This window comes from Colletotrichum graminicola (genome assembly GCF_000149035.1).
Source record: "Colletotrichum graminicola M1.001 genomic scaffold supercont1.41, whole genome shotgun sequence".
In the NCBI taxonomy this organism is placed as follows: domain Eukaryota; kingdom Fungi; phylum Ascomycota; class Sordariomycetes; order Glomerellales; family Glomerellaceae; genus Colletotrichum; species Colletotrichum graminicola.
The window spans coordinates 189,617-216,336 of NW_007361045.1; the positions used below are offsets into that span (position 1 = coordinate 189,617).

Sequence of the window (26,720 nt, forward strand, 5' to 3'; positions counted from 1 at the left end):
ACACACTCTCTCTCTCTCCATCCCTCTCTCTCCATCCCTCTCTCTCCATCCCTCTCTCTCCGCTTGCTTGTTTGTCTGTCTATCTTGTGAAATCACGATTCCACCTCGACAAATCAAACGAGCTCTATCATTTCTTCTCATCGACCATATTGATTGGGCATTTTTATGGCAGCCATATCCCTATCACCGAACCTCGTTCCTCCCCCGGCCATGTCCGCTAGACGAACACCTTTGTCTAGCAACCCCAATGTGGCCAATTCGCCCTTGAGAGCTGCTTCTGCTATGGTTCAGGCCAAGCAGAAGCGATCTCACGCTAATATACAGCGAGAAGAGCTCTACGCCCAGCCGCCGCCCTACAAAAAGCAGGCTGTCGAAAATGCCGGGTCGCGTCAACTACGGTCTCCGTCTAAGATCACCAAGGCCTCTCAGCTACCCCAACGTGTGGGCCGGCCCGTCACAAAGGAACGATCGACACATCACGATGACGCCAGCGTTGAGCGAATTCGCCAGTGGCAGGCCGAGTACCGGGGAAGGTTCCCAAAAATGGTCTTCTACTTCGATAGTATTCCCGAAGACCAGAGAGCGAAGCTTTCCAGGCATGCACAGTCTCTCGGAGCCGTATGTCTTGCATGTAGACCTCAACATCGTGGACATCTTTGGCTGACACCGTACTTCTATAGAGGGACGAACGATTCTTCTCGAGCAGCATCACCCACGTCGTGACCGCCCGCCCAATTCCAGCGCAAGAGGACATGCAAGCGACTACACACGACACTGGGCCCGAAGAGCAACCCCAGACCATCAACCCGTCTCTTCTCGACCGCTCGACCGATGCACGGAGACGTCTCCTGCTGGAGACCACGTCGAGACGAGCCCATACCCACACCCAGCCGCAGGACGACAGAACCAGGCGAACGCGATCGACCCAGAGTAACGATGTTCTCCACAAAGCCCGTGATATGGGCAAGAAGATTTGGTCCGTCGAGAAGTTCCAGAGAATGCTTCAGTTTCTGCTGGAGCCGGATCCGCATGTTGTCGCTGCCTACGGCGCCAAGGGTGAGCCTGCAAGGAACCTGGGGACCAAGAAGACGACGGAGGAACCTGGCCTATTGCAGTTGTTGCAGCACGAACGACTGAACGGCCCTTCTGATGCTGTGACCAGCAGGGAAATGATCAACTTTAAGGGCCCGTACATTTATGTCTACGACATTGATGAGAAACAGAAGCCAATCATGGTGCGAGAATATCCCAAGGTCAATAACAAGTACGATGGCGAGTGGCCCCAGTTCAGGACCGTTACGGACGGACGCTGTCCATTTGTCGAAGAGCCGGAGCCAGCCGAACGCCCTAGCCGAAAGCCATCGACGCAGCAAAAGGAGAGGAAGGAGCAGAAGGAGCGTACTGCGACGAAGGCGGCGGCTGAGGAGCGCCAATCCCTTCATCCCCCGGAGGTCTCTGCTCCCAAGGCTGTCATTGGTAAGCGTACGCTCTCTGAAATGCAAGATGAGCAATACAGGGCGGGGGCTGCGGCGAAGCCCATGGACGTGTTCAACCCTACCAAGGCTGTGGTTTCCAATCCGATCGATTTCGGACGGACGCAAAACGCTTTCACCGGCCGCACTGGTACTGGCCGCTTCTTTGCTGGCGAGCCTGTGGCTTCTGGAGTGCAGCCTTCCAACATCACATCGGCCATCCGCTCGCAGATGATTTCGTCTACGTCTGGTATCAACGGCGCAAAGGCTGGTACTAGCAAGGAAGTGCATGGCCTGCAACGCAAGGTGTTGCAAAGAGGAGCCCCCACACCTCCAGATGCCAGCTCTCGACGGCTGACCGAGATGTCGTTGGAGGCGACCTCTACCAGGTCCACTAGTGTCTCTAGGACTACTAGCAGGCGAATGGAGCTCATTGAGGAGGATCCCGACAAGCAGAGTTCTAAGCTCTCCAGAGCCAGTTCCAAGACGACAGCACCGGCTCCCAAGAGCAGGCGTGATCTGAAGCCGGGATATTGTGAGAATTGCCAGGATAAGTTCAAGGACTTCGATGAGGTAGGTCGGACCTGAACATTACTTATGCCACGCCAAGCTAATATCTTGAAAGCACATTCTCACTCGCAAACATCGCAAGTTTGCCGAAAATAACGACAATTGGGCCGAGCTGGATGAGCTTCTCAGCCAGCTGGGCAGAGCACCCAGATATTCCAAACACTCCCACAATGACGGGTACGCGGACGAGTCCTTGTAGGCATGCTTAGCCCACGGATCACTTCATCTACATTGCCCGATATTTTGATACCGATTTTGCCCCGTTCCCGAATAGCCTTCTACCCCCCTTGCTGACGCCATCACCTTCAAAAGCACGGCGCACAAGACCAAAAGCTACGGTTTTGTTCCACACCTAGTGGAACCAATGATACCAGAGTAATGACCAGCATGAAACCATGTTTGGTATCCGGTCATGTTTATTTTCTCTTCTCTTCGTCTTCCTCTAATTGGCGGCTCGCACTGAAAGCATTGCATGCACAATGGCGTTCGGCATGGAGCATTTTATACCACGACGGCTCAGTTTTTCTTATTTGGCGCGGGCAAGGCGGACGGCAAAGGCCGTACATGATTAGAGGCAGCGGCATGCGGTCGCATGAGGGAAGAGACCAAGACGGCGCGTCATAATGAAAGTATGGTGTAGATATATCATTGAACAGTCTATGCTTGTGTATACTGTACGTTGAACACGAAGAAACTGCATGGTTTGGAAAAGCATGCCGCTGCGGGTGTACTTAGGGGCAGCTCAAGGCATCGTTTCCTTCAGAAGCGCGTTGAGGCAAATTCAAGCATTTTCATCTTTCCAATTCTCATGCTGATGCAAGTTCACTGTGAAAGCGCCAGGACGGGAGGGCGACGTCAATGATGTCATGAGGGCCGCCGGTGCGGATAGAAGCCATATGTGTCAAATCCTCCCGGGGTAGTAGCCAAAGTATACGAAATCTCCGAAGTTGGGGGGGTGCATTGACAGCCATGACATCCGGTTGTGGGAAATCGGTTTGCTGGCTAATTTAGTCGGGAGAGGCTGGGAACGTCATCTCATGAACCAGCGTCTAGATGGCGGCCGGAGCTTAAAGTCCAGGCAGGTAGCTCCCCGTGTCCGTTGACCGTCACAACGATGTAAGAGCCGCCCGGGAACGGAACAAGCCATTGAAAGATTACCCAGCGGCCCCGAGGCATGCTGTTTATCATTCTGCATGCGCAGTTGAATCAACCGGTTAGCACAGGGAGGGGAGAGGACGAGATGCAAGCGGGCGGGTTTCGACGCGGAGTGGGCAAAGGCCGTCATCATGATGAAGAAGCCAGGGGCCGGACGCTCACACCCGCGCCCGCGCCCGTGCCCGCGTAGATAGTGTAGTGTACAAGGTGCGTTCCGCGGCCGTCGCGCGTGTAGGCAGGCACCCTCGGCGCCCGCCCGCGCCCGCGCCGGAAGCGTGTGGTCCACATCCGGGGCAGGGTTTTAGTATTTCATTAGGAGGGGTCTTTTTTCTTTGATTAAACAGAGGCTAATTCCTAGAGAAGAATTCTCTGGCGATTCTCTAGGCAGTAGCCTGCTACTCGTCTGCTACAGTGCCTCGGGCCCACACACCAGACTACGAGTGTGTTGTGGATCCCACTCTAACGCATAGTAGCATGAGTCATTCCACTACTCTTCTTGGTGTCCACTATGCATTCACTTCTCCAACGTCGGTTTCTATGACTCCGTTCACAGTCTCTATGGCTCAGTCGGTAGAGCGTTGGTCTCATATTGTTCTATATGACCCTACCTTGAGTTCGGGATATCCAAAGGTCGCAAGTTCGAGCCTTGCTAGGGACATTCTCTTTTGCCAGATGGGCAAACTAATGCTTTTAATGTCTCATCTCGGGAGGGCGTTTCTTTTCCGTTTACTTTTGTATGGATGGCACTTCGAGGGCAAGTTTCCCTTCAAGATGGTGCATTTATTTTTTTCTATTTCTTTCGATTCTCATTGCGGTTGTGGAGGCGTATTTCCTTGGTGAGTGAGTGAGCTCAGGTGCATTTTCACCACATTGCCTGCAAGTATTTTACAATCGTATTTATGTACATACCACACACAGTATCTGTTTGGTTGCCCTTCACGAATGAGCATAGAAAGTTTGTGGCGGTAGGAACTGATATCGAGTGAAATTAATTAGGGATACTTCTAAGGTGGGTTGAGCGCTTCTGTAGGCAAACAAACCCGTTCTAAACTGAGTGGTCGCACACCACGTTTACCTCGTCTTCGCGGCACCCTACATTCTTCCTGGAACACCGGCCGAGCCGACACTTGCGTCACTGCTTGCTGGAGTTCCCGTTCCCGTTTCTAAAGACTTGTCTTCACCGCCCTCGAGACACGGCATCAGTGCCGGAACGACAACGCCCTCTCGGATCGCTTCATAAATACGGGACACGCTGTTACCAATGGTACTCATCTGCTCTTGCCTAAGCCCCTGGTGGAACGTAATGCCCAGCTTACCTCGGACAAGATCGAAAAGTAGTGAAGAGCCTTGTCCCAGCCCCTCGAGGTACGCAACGTGAGTGGCTGTCGAGTTTGAGTGGATGATCTTGGGGTTGTTGGTGATGTCCTTGAACCACACCTCCATGCTATGGCAAAACTCGTCTTGAACACCCATAACAGCTTTCAAGGACACACCTCCGATCTCTTCTTTCATGACGAAGTCCATGACGTGAGTTGTAACTTTGGAAGCAACGATGGAGCACCGCTGTGCATGGCCAAGCTTGTTTGCCTCGTTCCACCAGGCTCGGATCGATTCGTCTAGGCCAATCGTCAACTTTTCCAACTGGGCACTGTCAAGTCCCATATCGGTTTCGTTGAAGATTTTGATGACAGAAATCGAGCTTAAAAATCTTTCGTAGTAGTCCCTCAAGTCGGCCGCCTGGCAACAAACAAGCAGGTGAGCAGCACACATGTGCGAAAGAACGTCGACGGCTTCCATGGTTCTTCGGCCGGAGAGGAAAGCGAGGGAGTTGATGCCTTGATTGTGCATCTCAGCCGATTGTACGTGGGAGGAGACAGGATGGGCAAGGGCGGCCAATTCTGCCATGTAAGCACTCATGTTGACGTCGATACCCTTCATGGTGTAGGACTCGCCAGGGTCTCCGAAGACCAGGTTGGAGTCGAGTCCGTTGTTCGTCGCAGGATTGATCAACTCGGAGCACTGAGAAAAGAGCATACGACCAATCATCTGGAGAGCCGTTCTCGTTTTTTCCATGGCTGAAGTAATAGCTGTTGCCTGGAAGTTGCCTCCGGAGTAAATATCTCCAGCAGTACTGTCACCACCTGTGCCGACGTCGATCACTGGATTATCGGATGTCGAGTTGAGCTCTACCTCGATTTGATGTTGTGCAAGCATGAGATCCTCGAGATAGGGCCCGATCCACTGCGGTGCCGTTCTTGTGGAATATCTATCCTGCCATAGACCATGTCCCGTTCTCCTCTTGGTCTCGAGGCCAAGCACGAAGTCGGACGACTTGAGGAAGCTTCGGATATTGCGTGCTGCCTCTACTTGCCCAACATGGGGCCGAATCTTGTGTATGAACTCGTTTGCCCACTCAACATTTCCAATGAGACACTCGGCAGTAAATGCCGTTAAGGCCTGAGCGAGCACCGCGAGTTGATTCGCGTCGTGGATAACCAAGCTAGCCAAAGCGGCAGAAGGAGCAGTTCCGTTGATCAGGCCGAGACCCTCCTTCGGCTGCAGTTCGACAGGCTGGATATCGCATCTCTTCAAGGCCTCGCACGCCGACATGACTTTCCTGTTGCAGCCTGACCCGACGGCGACCAAAACGCCGGGGTCCCCAATCAAAATCCCCGCAATGTAAGACAGCGGCATCAAGTCTCCTGAAGCCGATATGGTTCCTCGTAGCGGCACCATCGGTGCGATGTCGTGGCGGAGGAGAGTGAGTAAAAGTTGGATGACTTCAATCCTGACGGCACTGTGGCCCCGAAGGTTTTGGTTGGCTCTGACGACCATGGCAGCTTTGACCCAAGCCGAGGGAATGACGTGCGACTGTCCATCTTGGTCGACCTGGCCCTGTGTCAAGTCTGTAGAGGCGATGATGGCGCTTTGCGTGTGTTGAAGCAAAGAGATTTGGAGCCTCTTGAGTTGCTCCGTTCGTGAGTCTGCACTGCCGCCAAAGCCCGTATTGACGCCGTACACCACCCAACCGTTCTCAACATAGCGGTCGAGGACTTGAGTACTCTGAAGAACCTTCCTCTTGATCTCCGGGTCGTCCTTGACGTGAGGCGTAAGTCCATGTCGAGCAACAGCGACGACAGTAGCAACGTCGAGATTGTTGCCGTCCAACGAGACTTCTGCATTGGAAAACTGCAAAGTTCGCAGCTTATTCAGATCATTCCTCAGAGACGAAGCGTGCGGCAATGCGAGAACCGGTGGTATGGCCATTTCTGCTATTGTTGTGAAGATCCAGTAACGTGTCAGGCCTAAACTAGCGACGAAGGGGACGGGTGAAGTTTAATGTAACATATCCAGATACTTGCACGGGCCAGAGCCGTATAAAAGGGGATACGGTGGCAGGGCAAAGGTGTAGTGTTGCATACCTAGACAGATGACGGCAGCTAGAGGTGAATCACCAACATATGTACCTAGGTATGCAGAATGTTTAGTGGCTGCGTGGGGTAGAAAGAAGGAAAGGCGAGTGAACTCGAACTCTGTCTTCAACAGTCTGTCTCAGTGCAGGATTCTCTTACGACTGCTGCCAAAACGTCGGCTAGTTAACTGTAAGCTCGATCAAGTCGCTACTTTCCTGTTAACATGGTCCTCGTCCGCATGGCTGAGAACAACAGGAGTGGTCTGGCTTCGTTTTCTTTCAAGGCCTCGCCTACCTCTCGACCCAAGTCGATGGCAGTTGGAAAGTGCTCTGCGGTCCGTATAGATACTACACGGAATGTGCGGTGAGAGGGGAAGAAGCCGATTCGACGCCACGTAATACCGTAAGGCCAATAAAGGGTGACCGCATCCCGTCTATACATCCATCCACCCATCCATTCATCCATCCATATAGCCTTTTGCGTTGGAGTGTCTTGTCGTAAGATCCTCCCCATGCACGCCACCGTCTACGGGCCGAACGGCCACCGAAGGCTGCGCCCACGGTCAGTCCTACCTACCAGGTGTCTCGGCATTTGGTCATATTCGTGGACAAAAAGGCGCTGAGCGGAGTTGAAGGCCAACCTTTAGTAGGGATTGCCATTGCATTGCTTAACAAGCTCAAGCAAGACATGTTTGCATACCTCGGTACGTAGTACAAGTTCGTTTAAACTACTTGTTCTCCAGTACCTACCACTAGTACCTTTTCAGAGGGTAATGCCGCCTGGAGATTGTGCACTTGGCGGGGCAGTAGGAAACCGGGTTGCGGTGAGGCACTGCCAAAGCGGACGATGTCCCACAATCACGTCTGGCTGCCTGCAACACCTACCTACCTTCCTTACCCCACACACTCTCAGCGCGACCACAGGGTTTCGGTCACCTCATGGTACCTACCTAGGCAATCTACCAACATACAACAGGCACAATCTAGAGACCGCTTGCTGGCTCAGTAATTCCCACATTGATAGAATCCCAAGTATCACACCCAAGCGCCCAAAATGGCGACAACCCCTTCCTCACCGGGCATCCCGAGGTCAGGCTCGGCCTCGCCTGCTCCAGCAACCATCCCGGACCGTCCAGCCTCTCCCGAGATACCTCTCACCATGTCCGCCTCAGCTATCCTGACGGCTCAACCACGCGACGTGGCCTCCGCCCTGGCTAGTGCCGGCGAGTACTCGTCGGAGAAGGTCGTCGTCAAGTTCAAGGCTGTCGGGAACGCTCCTTCCCTCACCCGGGGCGTGGCCAAGATCTCCTCCACCCAGACATTTCATACCGTCATCTGGTATCTGCGCAAAAGGCTCAAGCTCCAAGAGACAGACAGCGTCTTTTGCTACGTTAATGACTCTTTCGCACCCTCTCTCGACGAGATCGTTGGCAACCTGCATAATGTGAGTAACGGAAGGCTCGCACATCACTGCCACGCTTGCTGACATGTGGTAACAGTGTTTCAAAGACTCAAGCGGCCAGCTTGTTATTTCTTACGCCATGAATCCGGCCTTTGGCTGAGATTTGGCAACTACGCTATTAAATGGTATCCAACACCGAGTTACCTGCTAAACGAGGCAAAAGAAAAAAAATGTACCCGCCCCCAACTGCCTCAACACCAGTAATGCAGCCCGAATCTAATGCTATGCAACGCTCCAGCAGCTGACAGCCAGCAGCTTCTCACAACCTCTCCAGAGTCTTGGAAAACGCCTCAAGTTCCTGCTTGGAAATAGGATATGTATGTTCCGGCCCAGGATACTGCCGGCTCTTCACCTCATCGCGGTAGGCCTCGATGGCCTTGAGGCTCTCGCTCCAGACATCGCCGTACCTCTTGACAAACTTGGGCAGGAAGCGTCCCGGAGGGAAGTTTCCGGTCATGTCGACTTGCACCAAGACCTGGCCCGAGCAGCCGTTGCCTGCACCGATGCCGATAGTGGGGACCGACAGCTTCTCGGTGACGAGCGCAGCCACCTCAGCCGGGACGGCTTCAACGACCATGGCGAATGCGCCAGCCTCTTGCACAGCCAGCGCATCCTCGAGCAGTCTGAGAGCGCCGTCCGATGTTTTGCCCTGGACTCTGAAGCCGCCCAATGAGTTCTGCCGTTGCGGCGTCAAACCCACATGGCCGAGTACAGGAATGCCCGCAGATGTGATTTTCCGGATTGTGGGCGCCATCTCCTTGCCCCCTTCGAGCTTGACACCTTGCACCCGGCCCTCTTTGACAAAGCGGATGGCCGTCTCCAGGGCCTGTTCCGGTGCAATCTCGTAGCTGCCCATTGGCAAGTCGCCGACCTGGTTCTCGGTCAGTTGGAGGGGTCCGGGGGTTGCAATGCAGGGTGGTAGACTCACAGTGAAGGCGGACTTGGTAGCCCTTGCAACAGAACGACAATGAAGCAGCATTTCCTCAACCACAACCTCGCTCGTGTCTTCCATGCCGAGTGCAACCATGGCCAAGCTGTCGCCTACCAGAATAATATCCATACCGGCATGGTCAGCAACGTGGGCACTTGGGAAATCGTGAGCCGTGATGACGGTAATTGGCTCGCGCTTCTTGTACAGATTGCGCAGGGAACCAATGGTGACTTTCTTTCTCTGGTTCGCAGAAGGCGTACCCATGGGGGAATGGGAGCTGTGTCGCAACTGGGGTTGTCGCATGAGGGCGGGATAGACGGACCGCATCAGGGGCGTTGGTGTTGAGGGTCGCGTGCCTTTAATCATGGAGACACACGACCTTGCCCAGGTACTTCGGACAGTATGGAGAGACATGTGTGCGACCAAGTACCTTTCTGTACAGGACGGGAATTAAGCGTGTGAATGCAATGCACGCGTGCGGAAGGGGATTAAGGGGGGCAATCTTCAGAGGCAAATTTGATTGCAATAATGGAGCGGTAAGAAAAAATTCTATGCGGAAGGAAATTTTTTGGAAAATATTGACTTTAGGGCAAAGCGCTTGTTTTATTGTCAAGGTCATGATGGTTTTTGCTGCGTAGAATTGAGTATCTCCAAAAACTACCCGTGGTGTTTCGTTCCCGCCGCTTCGTTGGAAGGGAGGAAAAGTGGAGACAAATGCGCTGCGTACACTGTTCCCAGGTGCAAGTCCCAGTAAACTGGGTCCGGTCCGACGCAATAAACCTCCGTTATTGGCTGAGGTCCGCTCCACGTCTTTTCCCGCCAGAATTAGTGAGCCATTCGGTGCTGTACGCTACCTACACCACGGTGCACCCACCGCCCTAGAGACGCTAGGACGGCGTCGCCTCCTGGTTACCTACCACGACCTACCTAGGTAGCTGGGTACCTAGGTACCTACCTACCTAGCCTACAGAGGTACGTACCTACTGTACGTCTGCACTGAGAGCTGGTGGTGTTGAAACCAAGACCGAGGCAATTTTGCCTCGGGCCCGGCGGGTGGCTAGGTAATTATCTCGGTCTTCCGCAGGGACGACGCTGGAGGAGCCCAAGGTTCCCCTTTGATCCAGATCGTTCTTCAGACTCAGCCATGGCGTCCGTGTGACTAGACTTTTTCCAGCGAGAATGGGCTTATTTGGCATTCTGCCGCAGAACCCGACGGACCAATAAATCCGGAGGCAACACCGCTTGTCAACACGGCAATCTTCCCTACCGGGTACTTTTTTGTATAAGGAAAAGCTGAAATGCATCGCTGGCCCGTGACAGCGGATGCCTTGCCTTTAGCTACCTAGCTAGGTACATATAGTAATAGCATCAGTCTTGTCGTAGCACGATCGGTTGTTCCCTGCGGACAGTATCGACAGATCTGGCTGTTGTTGTGGCACAGACTAATTGTATCATCTTTGCGGCTTCCATGAGTCGGGAGGGCTGATGATCTTGCGCTCAGGAGTGTGACTGAGTAAGTTGGGTCAAGCCCAGGGCGGGTTTGTGTGCATTGCAACCACTATAGAATGCAAGCTCCAATTCCCGGACGTGAGTACGGATAGCAGTCTGCCGGTACCTAGGTACCTACCTAGGTGCTCAAGTGTACCTACCTATTGGCTCTGAGAACTCCCGACTTCCCCAACCTCTCTCTGCAGCCTTGGGCATTGTTCCTGCGGTTCCTGCGACAAAGCAAGGTCGCTTTGTCTTGTCTTGCTGTGGTCTTAGTCAATCCTCCCTTCCCCTCCTTCTTTTCCAGAATGGGGAGACAACGGCAGGCAGGGAAAGATCCGAGTCTAGCCGCTTAATCTTCGGGTCCACCTTTCCTCTGTCCCCCTTATCGCTGGCACTTATCAGCAATGGTCCAGTGTCGCCCACATCATCATTGCGCGTGACTTGGCGTCAGGAACCCGATCCGACCTCCTTCTCCTCGTCCCCTCTTTGCATACAACAACTCCCCTTCGACCCCAGCACCATTACCAACTCATAACCCTCTCTCGAGATCAGCGCTGGAGCGATACTCCACAACCAAGTCCTGGCATACTGCGACTCTACATACGCACAACAAACCATCCATAACGGACTGACAACCCTCGACATCTGACCATTTCCCGAACGCCCCGCGCGCAACCGACGAGATGAGTAGCCCACGCAGAAGAATCGAAACTGATGTAAGACCATCGCCGCCTTCTACGTTATTTGACTATGAAACATTTCGGGAAACTGACAGTGCTGCTTATTTCCTAGGTTATGAAGTACAAACGCCCAAGACTCGTCGCACTTTTAACACCCAACTAACCTGACATAGGATGTGCGAACCGCTGATGGACCATTGTCTGCTACTTATACTGACCCGTGCAGGTTGATGAGTGACTATGAAGTCACTTTGGTAAACGACAATAGTATGTCATCCCTTTGGCATCGTTCCCAAACTGCTTCTAGATCTGCAGCGCTGTAGCGACTAACACGCCCAAGTGTAAGGCCTAGGTTCACCCATCGACGTCCTCCCATCCTAACGACTCCACACAGGCAAGAGTTCTACGTGAGATTCAAGGGGCCCACGGAGAGTTAGTGCAAGATAACCGCATACAATCATTTACTGTATTGACACTGCGCAGCTCCGTTCGAAGGCGGCGTTTGGAAGGTCCACGTCGAACTTCCAGACCAATACCCCTACAAGTCTCCAAGCATCGGATTCGTTAATCGTATTTTCCACCCCAACATCGACGAGCTGTGAGTAGCGAATATGCGGGAGCCTTTTGTATACTATATCGCTGGGGATAGAGCGCGGAACTGACTGGGCAACCCGAGATAGATCGGGATCCGTTTGCCTGGACGTCATCAACCAGACCTGGTCGCCCATGTTCGACATGATCAACATCTTTGAGGTCTTCCTGCCTCAGCTACTTCGATACCCGAACCCGACGGATCCTCTCAATGGAGAGGCTGCTGCTTTAATGATCAGGGAACCCAAGAGCTACGACGCCAAAGTTAAGGGTGCGGAAATTACCCCTTCAAGCAGGCGGGATTATTAAGGGACCTCGCTGATGAAAGGGATGCAGAATATGTTCAAAAGTACGCGAGCAAAGACGCTGCTGACGAAGACGGTGCCGAGAGCGATGACGACGATGACATGTCCTCCGTCGGCAGTTTTGGGGACGATGACGAAGAGCCCGCGGGCCGATTAGATGACGTATGAAGACGCGAATGAGTTGGAAGAGAACCTCGATTAGAAGAGCATTCATGGAAATGGCGTCGCAGGGGATTTGTATCCCTCGGGTTTCGACTGGTCTTTGCATTCTCACACATTCCCTGTCCTATGGAGAGAAGTTGGCGGCTAGGAGTTTCTTTTCTTTTCTTTTGTGTTCAAGGAATAAGGCAAGGCATTTATTTGATGGGAATCAACTTTTGGAGTTTTCTGCACGAGATGAAATATGAAGGAATGAGGACTGGACTGCTCCTCGAGATAGTGAGACTCGGCCAACGATGACGGGGAAGACGGGGCGTGTGTTAGCACACATATCCCACCCCAGACTGGATCCCTAGCTATTCGGGGAAGTTGGTTCAGTTGCACCAAGGGTCATTATATAGTTGTAATGACTGCACTCACTAACAGAAGACACTGATTTCTATGATTTTTACGTGACCCTGTTTTGGTATCCTTCTAAAGGGCATTTATCGTTATACATGAGACATGCACCCGCTTGTATCTAAAGCTCTTTGCATAGGGTTACAAACCTTTCATAAGTCGTAGATGTGCCGTTGTTGTTAGCCTCAACGTCTTTACTGATGTAAAGACGATCTCGGGGTATCTTGATCTAATCCTAAACTCCCAAACGCCAAACCACACAGCCGAAACTCCTTTAGTCCGACTCAGAATCATACCCCACTAGGGGGTTGGAAGGGGGTAACCGCGGCCGAGCATCATCCTGGACCTTCTGCTTCTCTCCTTCTTCTTTCTCATCCTCCTCCTCCACGCCGCGCTTGCGTTTCAACCCAAAAATTCTCACTGGCGTCCGCTCCGCCTTGGGCTCGACGAGGAACGGATCCCGCGCCATTCTCGTGTTTCCGACAATCTCGGACACAATGGTCTCCCTCCTCTTGGACGCCAGCACCTCTGCCTTGGGCGTCCCCTTGGGTAGTGCCTTTCCGTTTGCCTTCGGCTTCCCGTTCATGGCCGCCAGCGCCGTCGAAGGGAAAAGCGGCTTTGCAAGCGCCTTGTGCCCCGCATCCCCTTCGTGCCCGATCCCGGGCCCAAAGTCCACCAGGCTAGCCCTCCGTGCATCCTCCTCCGTCGCGGGGACGAGGTCGATGCCCAGGCTCATCCTGTCTTTCAGAGCCTCACCCACAGCAGCATCCCTCTCACGCTGATGCCGTCCCACGCGGAACGATTTGCGCAGCGCCTTGTTGCGTGCGTAGGGGTCGTCCCATCGCTTCTTCGAGATGTCTTCGAGCTCTTCGATGCGCTCCGTCGCCTCGGCCAGCTGTTCGCGGTCCTGTATCGTCTTCTCGAGGCTCGCGAACGCGCTGCTGCGCAACTTTTGGCGCTCCTCATCCGTCATGATGACCATCTCTCCCTCCCTCGGCGCCCTGACGCTCCCACTCTCGTCCCCAGTGTCCCGCTTCTTTGCCCCTGAGACGACGACGTATGCCGTGTTCTGCGGGTCCGTCCGAATCTCGATCCAGCCGCCGCAGTCGGCGTGGCGCATGCGGAACTGCCATACTGGTGTCGAGTGATAGCTGCCGACGCGTTTCTTCTCGGCGTTGAAGCGCACGCCCTGTCCGATGATGGTGGGTTTGGGGCAGGTGGAGCACCATATGGCGTAGGGCATTTCGAAGCGGACGGTAAGGGCGCCGGACGAGGCGAGCTTGGAGGCGCGCGCGCCGAGGGCGTGCTTGCCGTGGAGCTTGTTGCCCGAGATGGTACCCTCGACTTCGGGCGGAACATAGCGTCCCATATTGAAGCCCTGCATCTTGGGCGGTGGCTTGCCTGCTTGCGGGGCGGAGGTCTTTAGAATGCGTTTGAAGTTGGGAAGCGGGGTTGGGGATTGTCGTGGACGGCGGCGCGGGCGGCGACGGAATTCAATGTTCGTCGGAAGTGGGTTTCTTCCGGGACTATGTGGTTGTTGATGATGGAATTAAGGATATGGCGGGGTATGTACAGCACGTGCCTCAACCTTCAGCGTGGGACAGTGAGGTTATGTAATCACTGTACATTCACTTGAAGTTGATTGCCACACACTTCACCCTATTCATCCCGGTTCGACCTGGCTTCATATTTCTTCTGTATTGATTCGAAGTCCGGCATGATGCCCCGCCCGTCAAGTTCGATGGGGCTTATAGTTGGCTCAACCGTGCCGTCTTAGCCGCCCAGTGTGCTATCGTTCAAGCCGTAATGCAGCATATGGCTGCGAGCTGCCTCTGGTAAACACGGCTGCAACTTGATACCGCGTCTCATTCGAGGGCATCCATGGGCCAGGAGACGTACCCTCTTGCTATTGGGGACTCTTGCGTAAGGCCGATGCTTTCCGTATCCAATCCACGCAGGCTCGCGATCATGGCGTTGCTACCCGTTGATTTCGAAGCCGATGGGCAAATGTCACCATCGATTGCGTGATTCGATGGGGGCTCGAATACTTAAGACGTCGTTTCTCTAGCCCTTGGAGCCTTTCCGAAGGACCGAGTGCCTTGTGATAACACTAAACTGCAAACATTTTCATTTGTCTCATTTCTTGGCTGTCACCATTGAGGTGGCGGCGTCGTTCTTTGACCTTGAAGAAGCCACCTTCAGGCCATTACGAGTTTTACCGGCTTGCGCCCATCGCAACACTTCTGAGCGAATACCTCTGCTTACACCTATCACATCTCGCCATCGTAATTCAGAAGTCACAGGGGCACCTGGCAGAAGTTTCTCAACAGCCAGGTGCTCTACGACAAGCCACGACGGCGACTCTCAGGGACTATCGTGGGATATCCCAGCAACAGAAACACTAACACACACATGACTGCGCTCCTTGGCAGACTTCGGAGAGATCCCGTACCAGCCCAGATCTGCGCTGTTATACACAGCTCCTTGGCAGAAGGCGGGCTGGCTTCAACGAGCTGACATTTGGCTTAGTCTCATGTGACAAAGACCAGTTTGGCTCCCTGACCTGCCTTCGTCGCCCTGTATACCGTGCACATAAAAGCAGAACATACACCGAAGACGACATCCTTGGACCGCCCTCGACTTTTTGAAACGGTTGCAGCGCTGCCAAAAGGCAGGAACCCACTTTACCAATAAACACACGCAAACTCAGCCAACCTGTGTCTCTGAAGTGTTGCAACCCCGGATCGTATGCCAGGCTTCAGTGCCAGCATATCCGAAGACTTGAGTCCCGGTAGGCAGGCACAGGTTACGCGACCGACTACTGCCAAAAGCCTCGGCAATCTATGGCAGGCCCTATATGTCAGCGAGCTTCCTTCATTATAGGCCCTATCGTTCAAACACTGAGGGCGGGCGACCTGAAGGTATGGTTGATCGTCCCACCGCACTTCACAATGCAGCATGCCACACAAGCATTTCGGCAGGTAAGCATAAATATAGCCACAAGGCATCAAGGCTTATCATTCATTTCCGAAAGCCCTGCAACCTATGCTGAGATTTATGGATCGCTCAACATGCTGGAGAAGATAAAACATGATACATCTCTGCTTTTCCGCTTAAAAACGGCGGACGGTATAAGGGTATACGCCGACACCTGGTGATAACGGTTCGTTCCCTTTCTTTGCGTCGTCAATCCCAAAACAAAAGGATAAAGTCCAAACGTCATCAGGTTGGGGTCATGAGCCGTGGACAACGTTCTACCCGTTACGCCCCTTTTGTCAACCTCGTAGTGAGCCCGCCGTCCAGTGCCCACCCCAGTGGGTATCCCGCAGATCATCATGCGCTCCCTTTTTTTTTTTTTTGCTAAGAGAGAAGACCACCCCGCCCGGTTTTTTCTTTCTTTTTTTTACAACGATCAAGATAATCATAAAAGGATGGATACTCGAGTGAGCGTGTGTTGTCTCTCCGTGTTGTTGTAGTTGGTCGGCTTCCCATCCCGAACGAAGCCGTTGTGTTGTTCATTCGCCCAAACCCGCCATACCCGCCGTCGGGGCGAAGGTCTCATACATCTCATCGTCGCTGCTGTCGTCGCTTATTGGGCTTTGTGCATTGCTCACATCGGCACTTTGGAACCCACCGAACCCTGCAAAAGTCATTGCAGGCGGTGCACTCTGGCCCAAAGCGAGTAAACCGTTGCCGGCATAGCTACTACTCATACTGCCAGGCCCGATGTCCACTACGCTACCACTGCGGCTCATCGATGGCTTCTCTGGCAATTTCTTGAGGAGACCGGTGGAAATGTCGAGCATCGTCATGGCGAAGTCTGTCAGGCCCTTGCCCTCACCAGGCTTTGAGCTCACCGAGAGTGTCCAGCGGTATTCCGCCAAGCGCCTTCGATACCAGTCAGCTTCCTCCCTCCCTGGCGATGTTGCCCAAAGAAGCGACCCGAAAGTGCCGATGAGGGCAAAGTTAGTCTTGGATGCGAAGTACCAAAACGAACGCAGATGGGACGAGTTCAAACGGTTGACAAAGTCCATGGCAGAGATGAGACGCGCCTTTGCTGCACTCCGGCAGATGTGTTGCACGTACTGATCGACAGCCGATCCGGTGGCTTCGAGAGAGCGAATGATGCGACGGTGGAGCGTGATTTCGGTGGCAAAGTAGGCGAGGTGAAGGTATCCTATGCTCGACAAACGGCTTGAAGGGCTCGGGTTTGTCGTGTACGTGTTATCCATGCGGATTGCCGTGGGCAGGTTGGCATACCACTCCTTGAGCTTCAATTGGATCGGCTTAGCCATGCCCAGAATCAGGTGCGTGCCTTGCCCGCCAGCGTTGGTTACAGTTTGCATGGCTTGCAACGAGTAGAAGGTATCGAGGATCTCGGCCAGGATTTGCGACAGCTGAACCATCTGGCCGAAGAGCGTACGGCCGCGCTCGATTTCCAGCTTCTCCTCCACATCGTTTTCGTTCCATTCCACATCGGGAAAATCGTGCTGCGTGAGCGCCATCACCCCCCAATTGGAGGAGAAGATGTGTGAGGGCCGGCCATGGACCAGGGAACCCCATTTGTCCTGCATGTACAGAGCCCAGGCGAGGCGTTTCCGCAGCCCCTTCTCCCATGGCGGTATCTTCCAATGCGTGCAGTCGAGATGAAGACCAAGTTCCTGAGCGATGGCGACAAGTTGGGCGGTTGGGGCCCACTGGTCGCCCTCGGGTCGCTGTGAGAGGAGGAGGCCGGCCTGGATGGTGGACAATTTCGGCCGGTACATGGCGTCGGCCAGAGTTGTGCGGATCATTCGTTCCAAGTTGGGAATGTTTGGACGAGGAACCCGTGCGAGCTCTTCATCGTGCTCCCACCAGTTGATGGCGAATAGGTAGACGGCGGCCAGTAGACAAGGCGAGAACTCGCGGTAACTACGTTCGTACTTTTCCAGGAAGACGGTCTTCTGAATGATAGGAAAGGCGGGGTGGACGATGCGGAAATACAAGTCTATGAGTTTCCGGCCGTGTGGCCTCACAAGGTTCTCTATCTCCTCGATATCCTCGAGGACGTGTTCGTGGCCCGGCGTGTTGAAGTCAGGTAACAGGAGGAAAGTGTCATCGTCACTGACCTTCCGCAGCGTGCCGCGGGCCAAAAGGCTCTCATCCTGCGGGTTAAAAGGTGAGAGGTTGATAAGAGAGGGCTCGAAATCGGTCGTCGGGCCGATATACTGGCTGTAGCGGTCACTCTGGAGACCCAGCGTCCGCTTCAACAGAGTTGGACCTCCGACGTTGGCCATGTCTTCAAGAAAGGAGCTGCTTCCGGTGGTGCTGGAGAGGCTGTGCTGGTGTTGCCTTCGCCTTCTGATATCGGTCCTGGCGGGTGAACTAATGAACCAATCACATGTCAGAGATTAAGGCTCGTTATCAAAAGTGACCCCCCTGACTGCAGCTACATCCATGGCGGCCCAATCGAGCGGGCGCCAAGGAAAGAAAGGACAAGGTGATCGAGCTCTGGCAAGAAGGAATAGGTGTTCTGGTCACGCAGTGTGTATGTGTGTGTGTGTGTGTGTGTGTGTGTGTGTGTGTGCCACAAGGAGGAAAAGACAATAAGGCGAATAGATAGCATGGACAGAAGAATGGGAGCCGACTCACCTTCTTTTACCGCTGTCGTCGTCGAAGTCGCCGCCTAGCTTTCGTTTCCTTGGCTGAGGGCTGTTGAGCAAGGAGCAGTCGGAGCCGCTAGCTTGGCAGGGTATGCAGCTGTCTTCGTCGTCGCTCAGGATGCACTTGACTTTGGACTGTTGGCAGGATTCGCAAGGGCTGAGAGACCGAGTTGTGTAAGAGCCAACAGACTCGGCGATTTCCCTTGCAGGCATGCTGCCGCGGAAAAGCTCAAGGTTCGCAAAGCTGTCTTGGCGATAAGAGTTCTGGCGACGGGGAGGCTTGGGTGCGATGGCAATGGGAGCCGTCCTGATGACGGCACTTGGGTTGGACATGATGGGCAGTCCACGCGTGTGGCAGTCGGAAGCTATGTATACGAACAGGGCTTGGCCGACGCAGGGGAAGGTACACACAAACAGACAGACGGACGGACCCGGCTTGTCAAGACGGGGCCCCGGGCTCTGGTCTGGTCTGGTCTGGTCTAGGTAGAGATTGGGGGGAGGGGGATGAAGCGGGCGTGAGTTACTCTTAGGGTTGGCGGCGGATATGAAAACGGTGATAGGACGATAGGCTTCCTCAAGAAGCAGAGAGGCTGGCACACTCGCCGGGATATGAACTGGGCAATGCGACCCACGGGGTGCGACAGGCGACTAGATGCAAGTGATGTAATGTTCCTGGCGTGTCAGGTCATGGGTTCGGTCGCCACCAAGTCGATAGGCAAAAAGATGATATTTGAAGGCGAACGGAAGTGAGATTCGGAATTGTGTGGGTAGGGCGAATGCAGGATCCGCCAAGCAAGACTGGCCAGGCTAACTCGACCTCGCCAAAGCCCGTGTTGCAAGACGAGAGAGTCGACGGGCTATCCCGATGTGGTGAGATAAGACTTTGAATGCGCCGAGGCGGGTTTAGATGAGGAAGTTTCAGTCTGTAGGTAGGTAGGTAGTTGGCAGCGGGTGGGTTGCGGCTGAGGGAGGACGACCGGGATTGATTGCGAGGCTTCGACGTGCCTCATGTGGTGTTGGGACTACGCGTAAAGTACGGATAGAGGCGCGGAACAAAGACCACGCGAATATTGTGTGCAAGGTGGAAAGTTGACAGGTATCGGTCCACCGGTTGGAGGAGAGTATCTTGTCCTTGTGTCGCGTGCGAGGGGGGTACGAGATAAGCGGCAGCGGGAATGAGAAACGACGCAAGGTGAATTTGAGGAAGTCCTTTGGCTGTTCACTGACTTGGTTAGATCCGGGGTGGGACGCACACTGTCCGATGTGGGGGTGCATTGCTGGTTGAGTCCCTTGGGGATAGAGAGAGATAAGGTCGCGGAGGGGCCGCTTGGGAGTGGGCGAGGCGGTTTGATTTGCGGCCGTTTTTGGTGATGGAAATGCGGTTTCGGTCGTGGTGGTATTTTTGGAGGGGTGTGGCTGCAGGGTAGGTTTTGGGGCCCGGGAGAAACAGAGGCTCGGGATTGGACGGGCGTTGAGTTAATGGATCGATATCGGTGGAGTGACGATGGAGGCAAGGATGAGATAAGCCTGGCTTATCGGTGTCATTGAAAGACGTATACACGATGTAAGAGGGAATGTCTCTGTCTCTGTATGGTTCGGCGGGTATTCGGTGGCGAGGATGGAAGATGACGGAGAGAGAATCGGGAAAGGGAAGGGAAGAAGGGAGAGAAAAAGAAGAGGAACGAGGTTAAGGGGTACGGTATGTATGCGTAGGAGAAAACAGCAATATGGCTGCTCATCCTCAACTACCTAGCTAGGTAACAACAGTATGAACCCGGCCCAACCACAGGAGGGGAAAAAAACCAAACCCAAAAAACCATGCATCCGGGGGAGGTTCGAATGCTAAGCAGATTATGGGTTCCCCTCGCGGCTGCCCCTCTGATGTATATACCTAGGTATCTCCTTCGGTCAGTCTCGATCGGCTGTGTCGCACATCTCTCAAGAGCCCAGAGGCTAGAATGTTACCAAGTGAGAAGGAGAGAGACGGTAAAAAAAATTTTAAAAAAAAAGGAAGAAAATAAAATCGTTGTGAGGTGACATCTGGCAGGATTGGAAAGATTCAGACGAAGCATTAGACTCCAGGTCTCTCTGACCGCCGGCAGACTATGCAGTGGCTAGCTAGCTAGCGGGCGTCGAGACCAAGCGACGAAAAGGGAGGAGGGAGGATGTGAAGGAGAATATCTGATGGTGTGCGGGGATCAAGATGGGGACAGAAGAGCATGGACATGGATAATCGGGACGGATGTGACGGGATGGGATGGGATGGGCATAGCCTCACCCTCCTCTGCGCGACCTTCACCGACCAGGCATATGGGCTGATACATATCAAAGTTTCGGGGGACAAGCAACAAACGAGAGTGCCAGTGACATATCATATGACACAGAGGAACTACTCAAAGAACTTTACCTAGGTAAGGAACATCGGGTAACCACAAGAAAGTGACCAAGTGACTTGGCCGGAAGACTTGGAGCAAGTGTTGGTCGGCCAAGTACAGATCAGACAATAAAGGCCTACTACTATGTGTCGTTACGTGAACCAAGATAATTGGGGGAAGGGAATGGCTGCTGTTGACTGGACGCGAGGCTGACAGACGGACGAGGGTTCCCCATAAAAGCACATGGCAATTTCAGTTTGGGGTGAGCTGGCTGGCGAGGAGGGGGGACAAGCGGCGTCGGAGGGACGGCGACATGGACTAGGTAAGAAACTAAAAGCACAAGGCATTTGCGGCCTTATCTCTGTCCATTCCAGGGTGAGAGTTCTGGAAAGATGCTACGAGACAGTAATACATAATGATAAACGGGCAAATCACGTCTCATACATTTCACCTCCCCACCCCCGTCCTGTCTCTCCCCAGAGAAAGAGAGAGAGAGAGTGTGTGTGTGTACCTAGAGAGATAGCGTGATGTAGTACCCAGCCCAGCTGCAAGATCCGACTCGGTGGTACCCGGGCGGAACTTGGGACCCATATTCTTGGACTGCCTGTCTGTAGTTCGGTTGCCGCTCTCCGTCCCCGCGAGCACTTGTAGCGCACTGGTATCCGTACGGCAGGCAGTACCAGTACCGTACCGTCTTCTCGCAAAAATGCTGCACTCATTGCACTGCTTGGCTAAGTGGCTCCCATTACCTTATAGAAAGCTCGGCAGTTGTCCTTTCGGGACTAGCGCCGTAATACACATAACGTAACAGTTGGACCCTCGCTGAGTCAGACAACACCGTCGGTACGCCGCCTGTTGCCTCTTTCTCTTTTATCAGCATCCTTCCTCACCTCAACCTTTCTTTGCTTTCGTACGGGAGTGTAAATGTATTTCCGCATCGAGTAATCCGTCCGTACATCCATCAACACCAAGGTACGGTACACACTTGCTATACGGAGTAGTACACTACCGTAGGTAATACCTACTACTTACTTAACTTACTCCGTACCCAGTTTGAGCGCACATACACGCGAGTCTACCACCATCTCCCCTGCAACGTCGGCATGCCCCCATCCCTTAGCCAAATGCGAACCGCCAGAGGAAACCAGACCATGCCTGTGATTTCCATTACTGCCACTTCAATCGCACATGGTCCAACAAATGACACGACCAATCGTCCGTTATACATCTCACCTGACGTACCCCCCCCCTGGCTGACCTGACCTAGGCCCACCCGAAAATGTAGATTGATCCTGTATTAATCTAGGATCAATCCATAACCCTAACCCTTACACCCTTCTATCTGACAGTAAAAAAATAAACATATACCATACGCTAAACTAACCACTGACCCTAACCACTGACCCTAACCACAAACCCTAACCTGTATCTCTGAATTTTAGAAGAATTAATTATACCTCACCTGACGTACCCTCCTTCTTGATAGGGTTAGGGTTAGAGTGGGCCTAGGTCAGGTCAGCCAGGGGGGGGGTAGGTCAGGTCAGCTGCATCCTGCCAATCGTCTCCCGTGGCCATTCCACGCCAAGTCAATGTGCCCGCAACCAATGACACAAGGACTCGATGCAGACGCACAAATAGCACTCGCCTGGGAACGCGGGGTTGCGGGGCATTTGGCCTCCTGCGAATCATCAGCCCTGTTTCGCTGCTCATCATGCCAACCATGCAAATCTCTCAAAACTCGACATCGACTTCGTCTTGCCGCCGGCATCGCATACAACCCACGCGACCAGGGCCAGAAAAACACTCACGGCCATCCACCCAACTACTACGGAGTAGTAGTCTAGGTATCATGCTCTTGATCAGCCCACACCACCACGCTCGCCCTCCCGCCGCCATTGACCGCACGGCCATCTTGCCAACCATCCCATCCCCATCATTCAGTTGATTTCCATTCCGCTTTGCCACGTCGGCTAGTCTGCCGAAAAAGAGAAAAGGCAAGCAAGGGCCACTCGATCGCCCTCGTGCTCGGCAGCCTTCTGACCTCTTGCGACAAAATGTCCATTTCAACAACGACGCCTCTAGACTCATTGGCAGCCTTTACGGATACTCTCTCTCCCTCACCCCCTCTGTTGCGGGAAACCCCGGCAGATCCTTGCATCCTGCATCTCCCGACCGCCTCGGTTCGACAATCAGCGAGTCACAAGCTGCTCGTTCAAAAAAAAAAAAAAAAACGGTGTACATCCCTCGTGGGGGGACTGCCCCAATGTGTCGTGCCGCATCGTGAACTCACACCCATCACATCACCTTAACCCAGCAGCACCACAATCAAGCAGGGGGTTATCGACCTGCCCTGCCGGCACTTACGTCATTGAGAACCCAATTCCGCTAAGCTCACGATGTCGGCCCGCCGGCCCTATCGTTAGCGTTTCCGGGGTTCGTCGGCGGTACAGAAGACGTATGAGCTTCCACACACGCTCACTTGAGTCTCGCCGCCTGAAAACAGATGTTAGCATTGCCGAGAGGCATACAAGATGCTTTATGGGGACGCCGAGTCGATGCAAGCAATATCTCCATATCAATGACTTTCCCAATCGCTCTCTGCGAAGGCAACGGCAGCCATTTTGGTCGTATCGCCACTCCCCTCCAAACGGCCATAATGCCAACGCTCAACTGGTGAACAATCACGCTCAAGCCGAGATGCTCCTCGTTGCTCTCAGGCTTGCGATTGATCTGCTAATATATGAACATCCATTACATAGATTCATGCTGCAGCGATCAGGGCCTCGATTATGGTCTAACCACACTCATCGCCGATCTTAGTATCCTTTGGGGGCCAGTTGTTTGATCTTTGCTGTCTCGCCGGGGTCTATACATCACATCACATGCAGTCATCCGCCGTCTCTCATATGAACACATTGGTGTTGGATAACTCGCCGACGCTTGTGAACTCTCAGTCGAGTATCATACAGACATTCTTGTAAACCTCACCCAAAGGCCTCCGATCCGTACAAAACCAAGCTTTCCGTAGAACGGCACAGCGTTCATCGTGCTCACGAGGAACACAGAGAGTCCTTCGGCCCGCACCACCTCCGCGACAACTCTCATCAGCACCGTCCCTACGCCGCGGCCCCGGGACTGGGAGTCGTTGTAGAAGAAGGTAAGATCCAGTGGATCCGTCGGGCGTTTCTAGTTTCCCGGCGCCGAACACTACTAGTGTCGGCGGATCCGAACCTTCGGATGGGACCCCATGGAGAGTCAGCAATCGAAGTTTAGAATTGGCTCCCTTGCGAGGTAAGTGTGTTGCAGGTATCCATCCGTCAGTTGTATCGGGAATGGAAATCACCAGTGTGGTCCCCGCGGAGATGCCACCGAAATGGAAACCGACAATGTGGGCGTTCCAGAAGAGAGACAAAACCGACCGATGCTCTAGGACCGGGCTTTGTCGGGAACCCCCCCCCCGGGGAACAGGTGGTGCTTGGGCCCACATCTGCTTGAAAACACCGAGGTCGGAGCGATTGAGACGTCGTGTCATGGACGTCGAAAAGGCAAGGACGGCATCAGCGCCGTTCTCAGGCGTAGGCAAGAAAATATAGGTATCAGCTGTCGCAGGTATGGCGAAGGACCATTGAAAGATACGAGTTTCGCCAGAATCTTCACGCGATGGAAAATATCGGGGATCGGGGGAGCAGATAGGTGAGATGATGGGAGGAGACTGCCAAGGCGTGGGTATAGATACTATGCGGTATGCCCAACGAGCGGAAGGCAATCACGCTTTTGGAACGCAGCACAAGCATGCCGCGAGACAAGAAAAGACTGAAACCAACTGATGGAGAAAGAGCAGTGAACCCATTGCCCTCCTGTGTGCCGTCGATGCGGCGGAGTCATAGGCGGTGAGATACTCCAGAGGCGGGTCGCTCTCCTCCTTCGCCATCGCTCTCCGTCTATTTACCATGTACCCCTCCTCCCCCCCACCACCTCCTCCTCTTCGTCGTCGCCCGCTTCTAGATGGCAGTGATGTTGGCGTGAAAGAGGAGCGTCGCCCACACCGAGCTCCGCAACGCACCCGCTGCGGTCCTCCCGAATCTAACGCGAGCCGGGACCGGGTTCCGAAGTAGACGCCGGCAGGAAAGGAGATGAAGGAGAAGCGCGCGTATGCTGGCGACAACAAGGGCGACGAGGATTTTGGAGATACGGGGGATGCTAGGAGACATGACTGTCGACGAAGATGCTCGAGTGAGAGAAACGTTTAGACGTATCCTTGACGCGCTACATTGTGATGTAGTCGATCATTATGAAGCTTTTGCTGCTGTCGCATCTTTGGGTCAGCCGCCGCCGCCGCCACATACGCTTCCTGGGCGCCCCTTTGTAGGCTCCATGCCGAAGCCCCGTTCCTTCTGCCGTTCGTCTACCCCGACCTCTGCGCCTCCGTGTGCGTCTGCCCGTCCGTCGGCATCTTCCCAATGACGGGCTCCAGCAGCAGCGGCAATACCTCGGCCGCGTCTCTTGCGAACGCGAAATCCCCCGGCTTCGATTTGGGCCTCCTCTGGCTCTCGACCTCGGCCTCGGGGTTGATGGTGCACACCCGGGCGCCGGCCTTGCGCGCCTCGAGGATGTAGCCGGCGGCGGGGTACACCTTGGCGGACGTGCCGATGACGAGCATGAGGTCGACGCTGCCCTTGCGGATCCACTCGTCGATGCCATTCAGCATCGCCCCGTCGAGGCTCTCATTGAACCACACGACGCCCGGGCGCAGGAGCCCCGTCTTGCACGATGGGCAGTGCGGGAGGTCGGCATCGTCGATGCGGGCTAGCTCCTGGGCCGGATTGAGAAGCGGGAGGGTCTGGGAGGGGTCTTTGACGTCCTCCGAGGCCGGGGCGAGGGCCGGGCAGAGCGGGTCCAGGGTGTTGTTGCGGTCGACGTAGGTGCAACTCGGATTGGCGCATTTGATGTCGAAGAGGCTTCCGTGAAGGCGGCGGAGCTGCTCCGTCTTGTGCCCCGCTCGGGGTGATAGGTCTGGCCGTGTTAGCCGCCCTAGCCTTGTGGTTTGCAGACATCTATATCATAAGAGATTGAGATGAAGACGGCAGGCTCTCCTCACTCACCATCCACGTTCTGCGTCAGGCACAGAAAGTCCGGGTTCTTCTCCGCCAGCGCCGCCAGCGCGTAGTGGGCCGGATTGGGCTGCGCGTTGAGCGCCATGTGCCTGCGGTACGCGTAAAACAGCCAGACGAGCCCCGGGTCGCGGCTGAACGCGTCCATGGTCGCGAGAGCCGTGGCGTCGTGGTTGCGCCAGAGGCCGCCAGCGCCGCGGAAGGTCGGCAGGCCGGAGGAGGCGGAGAGGCCGGCGCCGCAGAGAGCTAGGATGCGCTTGCTGGAGCGCAGAGTTTCGTGGAAGGCAGCGACGTCGTTGTGAGGCGCCATGACTGCGGCGGAGATGCTGCGGCGAGAGGCCGGCGGCGTTGCGTGCTGGGCTGCGGTTCGGTGAGGCGTGCGTAATGGGCTTGGCGGTGGTGGCCGGAGCTTGATGCTTCTGACGACAGGATTACACTCCTTGAAGCCGAGATTGACCACGATGCCTCTCATTCCTGAGTGTTGTGTTTCTTGGCTTTTTATAGCAAGAGTCGGTCGATGCGACCTAGGTTTGGTTCGCCATCAGGCGTCCGGAGGCAGAACCGACCTCCCGAGTTAAATTTGGATGGCTAGGTAGGCAGGTTAGGCGCTGGTGCCTGGTAACGGCAAGGATGATCGGCTCAGTATGCGTATATGCAATTTGTACGTATTTTCAGCTCGACGGTAGACTGGTACAACGTCTATGAGGAAGGCAGAGTGAAGTGTGCGGGTGAGATGTTCAGATGAAGATGCCATCGAACTCTACATCACCCCGCAAATGCAAGGTCCTTCAGCGAAACGGCATGACATCATACCTCGACCGCCCCGATCGATCACTTGTCTGTACTGGCCAATCTCACCACGGGCATCATCATCTTAATCTTCTGATGGCCATGACCAACAACTAGCATTGATATTCTGCACTTTCACACACATCACATTGCATATACGTGCTCGTATTGGAAGT

The 26,720-nt window shown here is 54.2% G+C and overlaps 8 protein-coding genes and 1 non-coding gene across 9 annotated transcripts; 4 read left to right on the plus strand and 5 right to left on the minus strand.

Moving 5' to 3' along the window:
• Positions 1 to 210: 210 nt before the first annotated feature.
• GLRG_08799 (Dfp1/Him1) lies at positions 211 to 2,241 on the plus strand (the record flags this gene model as incomplete). Its single annotated transcript, XM_008099349.1, has 3 exons — positions 211 to 618; positions 681 to 2,045; positions 2,098 to 2,241. The coding sequence occupies 3 exons, from the start codon at positions 211 to 213 to the stop codon at positions 2,239 to 2,241; spliced, it is 1,917 nt and encodes a 638-aa protein (XP_008097540.1).
• A 1,508-nt stretch (positions 2,242 to 3,749) lies between these two features.
• GLRG_13211 lies at positions 3,750 to 3,855 on the plus strand. Its single transcript has one exon. It is a non-coding gene; the product is annotated as a tRNA-Met (tRNA).
• A 434-nt stretch (positions 3,856 to 4,289) lies between these two features.
• Positions 4,290 to 6,464, minus strand: GLRG_08800 (phenylalanine ammonia-lyase; the record flags this gene model as incomplete). Its single annotated transcript, XM_008099350.1, has 1 exon — positions 4,290 to 6,464. One exon carries the CDS (start codon positions 6,462 to 6,464, stop codon positions 4,290 to 4,292), a length of 2,175 nt encoding a protein of 724 aa, XP_008097541.1.
• Positions 6,465 to 7,663: 1,199 nt separating this feature from the next.
• Positions 7,664 to 8,171, plus strand: GLRG_08801 (ubiquitin-like autophagy protein Apg12; the record flags this gene model as incomplete). Its single annotated transcript, XM_008099351.1, has 2 exons — positions 7,664 to 8,053; positions 8,109 to 8,171. 2 exons carry the CDS (start codon positions 7,664 to 7,666, stop codon positions 8,169 to 8,171), a joined length of 453 nt encoding a protein of 150 aa, XP_008097542.1.
• A 159-nt stretch (positions 8,172 to 8,330) lies between these two features.
• GLRG_08802 (ketopantoate hydroxymethyltransferase) lies at positions 8,331 to 9,368 on the minus strand (the record flags this gene model as incomplete). The annotated part of the gene is made up of 2 exons (XM_008099352.1): positions 8,331 to 8,942; positions 9,000 to 9,368. 2 exons carry the CDS (start codon positions 9,366 to 9,368, stop codon positions 8,331 to 8,333), a joined length of 981 nt encoding a protein of 326 aa, XP_008097543.1.
• A 1,808-nt stretch (positions 9,369 to 11,176) lies between these two features.
• On the plus strand, positions 11,177 to 12,237 carry GLRG_08803 (ubiquitin-conjugating enzyme; the record flags this gene model as incomplete). Its single annotated transcript, XM_008099353.1, has 6 exons — positions 11,177 to 11,209; positions 11,347 to 11,372; positions 11,568 to 11,605; positions 11,657 to 11,771; positions 11,854 to 12,035; positions 12,101 to 12,237. The coding sequence occupies 6 exons, from the start codon at positions 11,177 to 11,179 to the stop codon at positions 12,235 to 12,237; spliced, it is 531 nt and encodes a 176-aa protein (XP_008097544.1).
• A 664-nt stretch (positions 12,238 to 12,901) lies between these two features.
• On the minus strand, positions 12,902 to 14,011 carry GLRG_08804 (uncharacterized protein; the record flags this gene model as incomplete). The annotated part of the gene is made up of 1 exon (XM_008099354.1): positions 12,902 to 14,011. The coding sequence occupies one exon, from the start codon at positions 14,009 to 14,011 to the stop codon at positions 12,902 to 12,904; it is 1,110 nt and encodes a 369-aa protein (XP_008097545.1).
• A 2,131-nt stretch (positions 14,012 to 16,142) lies between these two features.
• GLRG_08805 (fungal specific transcription factor domain-containing protein) lies at positions 16,143 to 18,602 on the minus strand (the record flags this gene model as incomplete). The annotated part of the gene is made up of 2 exons (XM_008099355.1): positions 16,143 to 17,991; positions 18,259 to 18,602. The coding sequence occupies 2 exons, from the start codon at positions 18,600 to 18,602 to the stop codon at positions 16,143 to 16,145; spliced, it is 2,193 nt and encodes a 730-aa protein (XP_008097546.1).
• A 6,447-nt stretch (positions 18,603 to 25,049) lies between these two features.
• Positions 25,050 to 26,065, minus strand: GLRG_08806 (Sir2 family protein; the record flags this gene model as incomplete). The annotated part of the gene is made up of 2 exons (XM_008099356.1): positions 25,050 to 25,675; positions 25,747 to 26,065. The coding sequence occupies 2 exons, from the start codon at positions 26,063 to 26,065 to the stop codon at positions 25,050 to 25,052; spliced, it is 945 nt and encodes a 314-aa protein (XP_008097547.1).
• Positions 26,066 to 26,720: the final 655 nt, after the last annotated feature.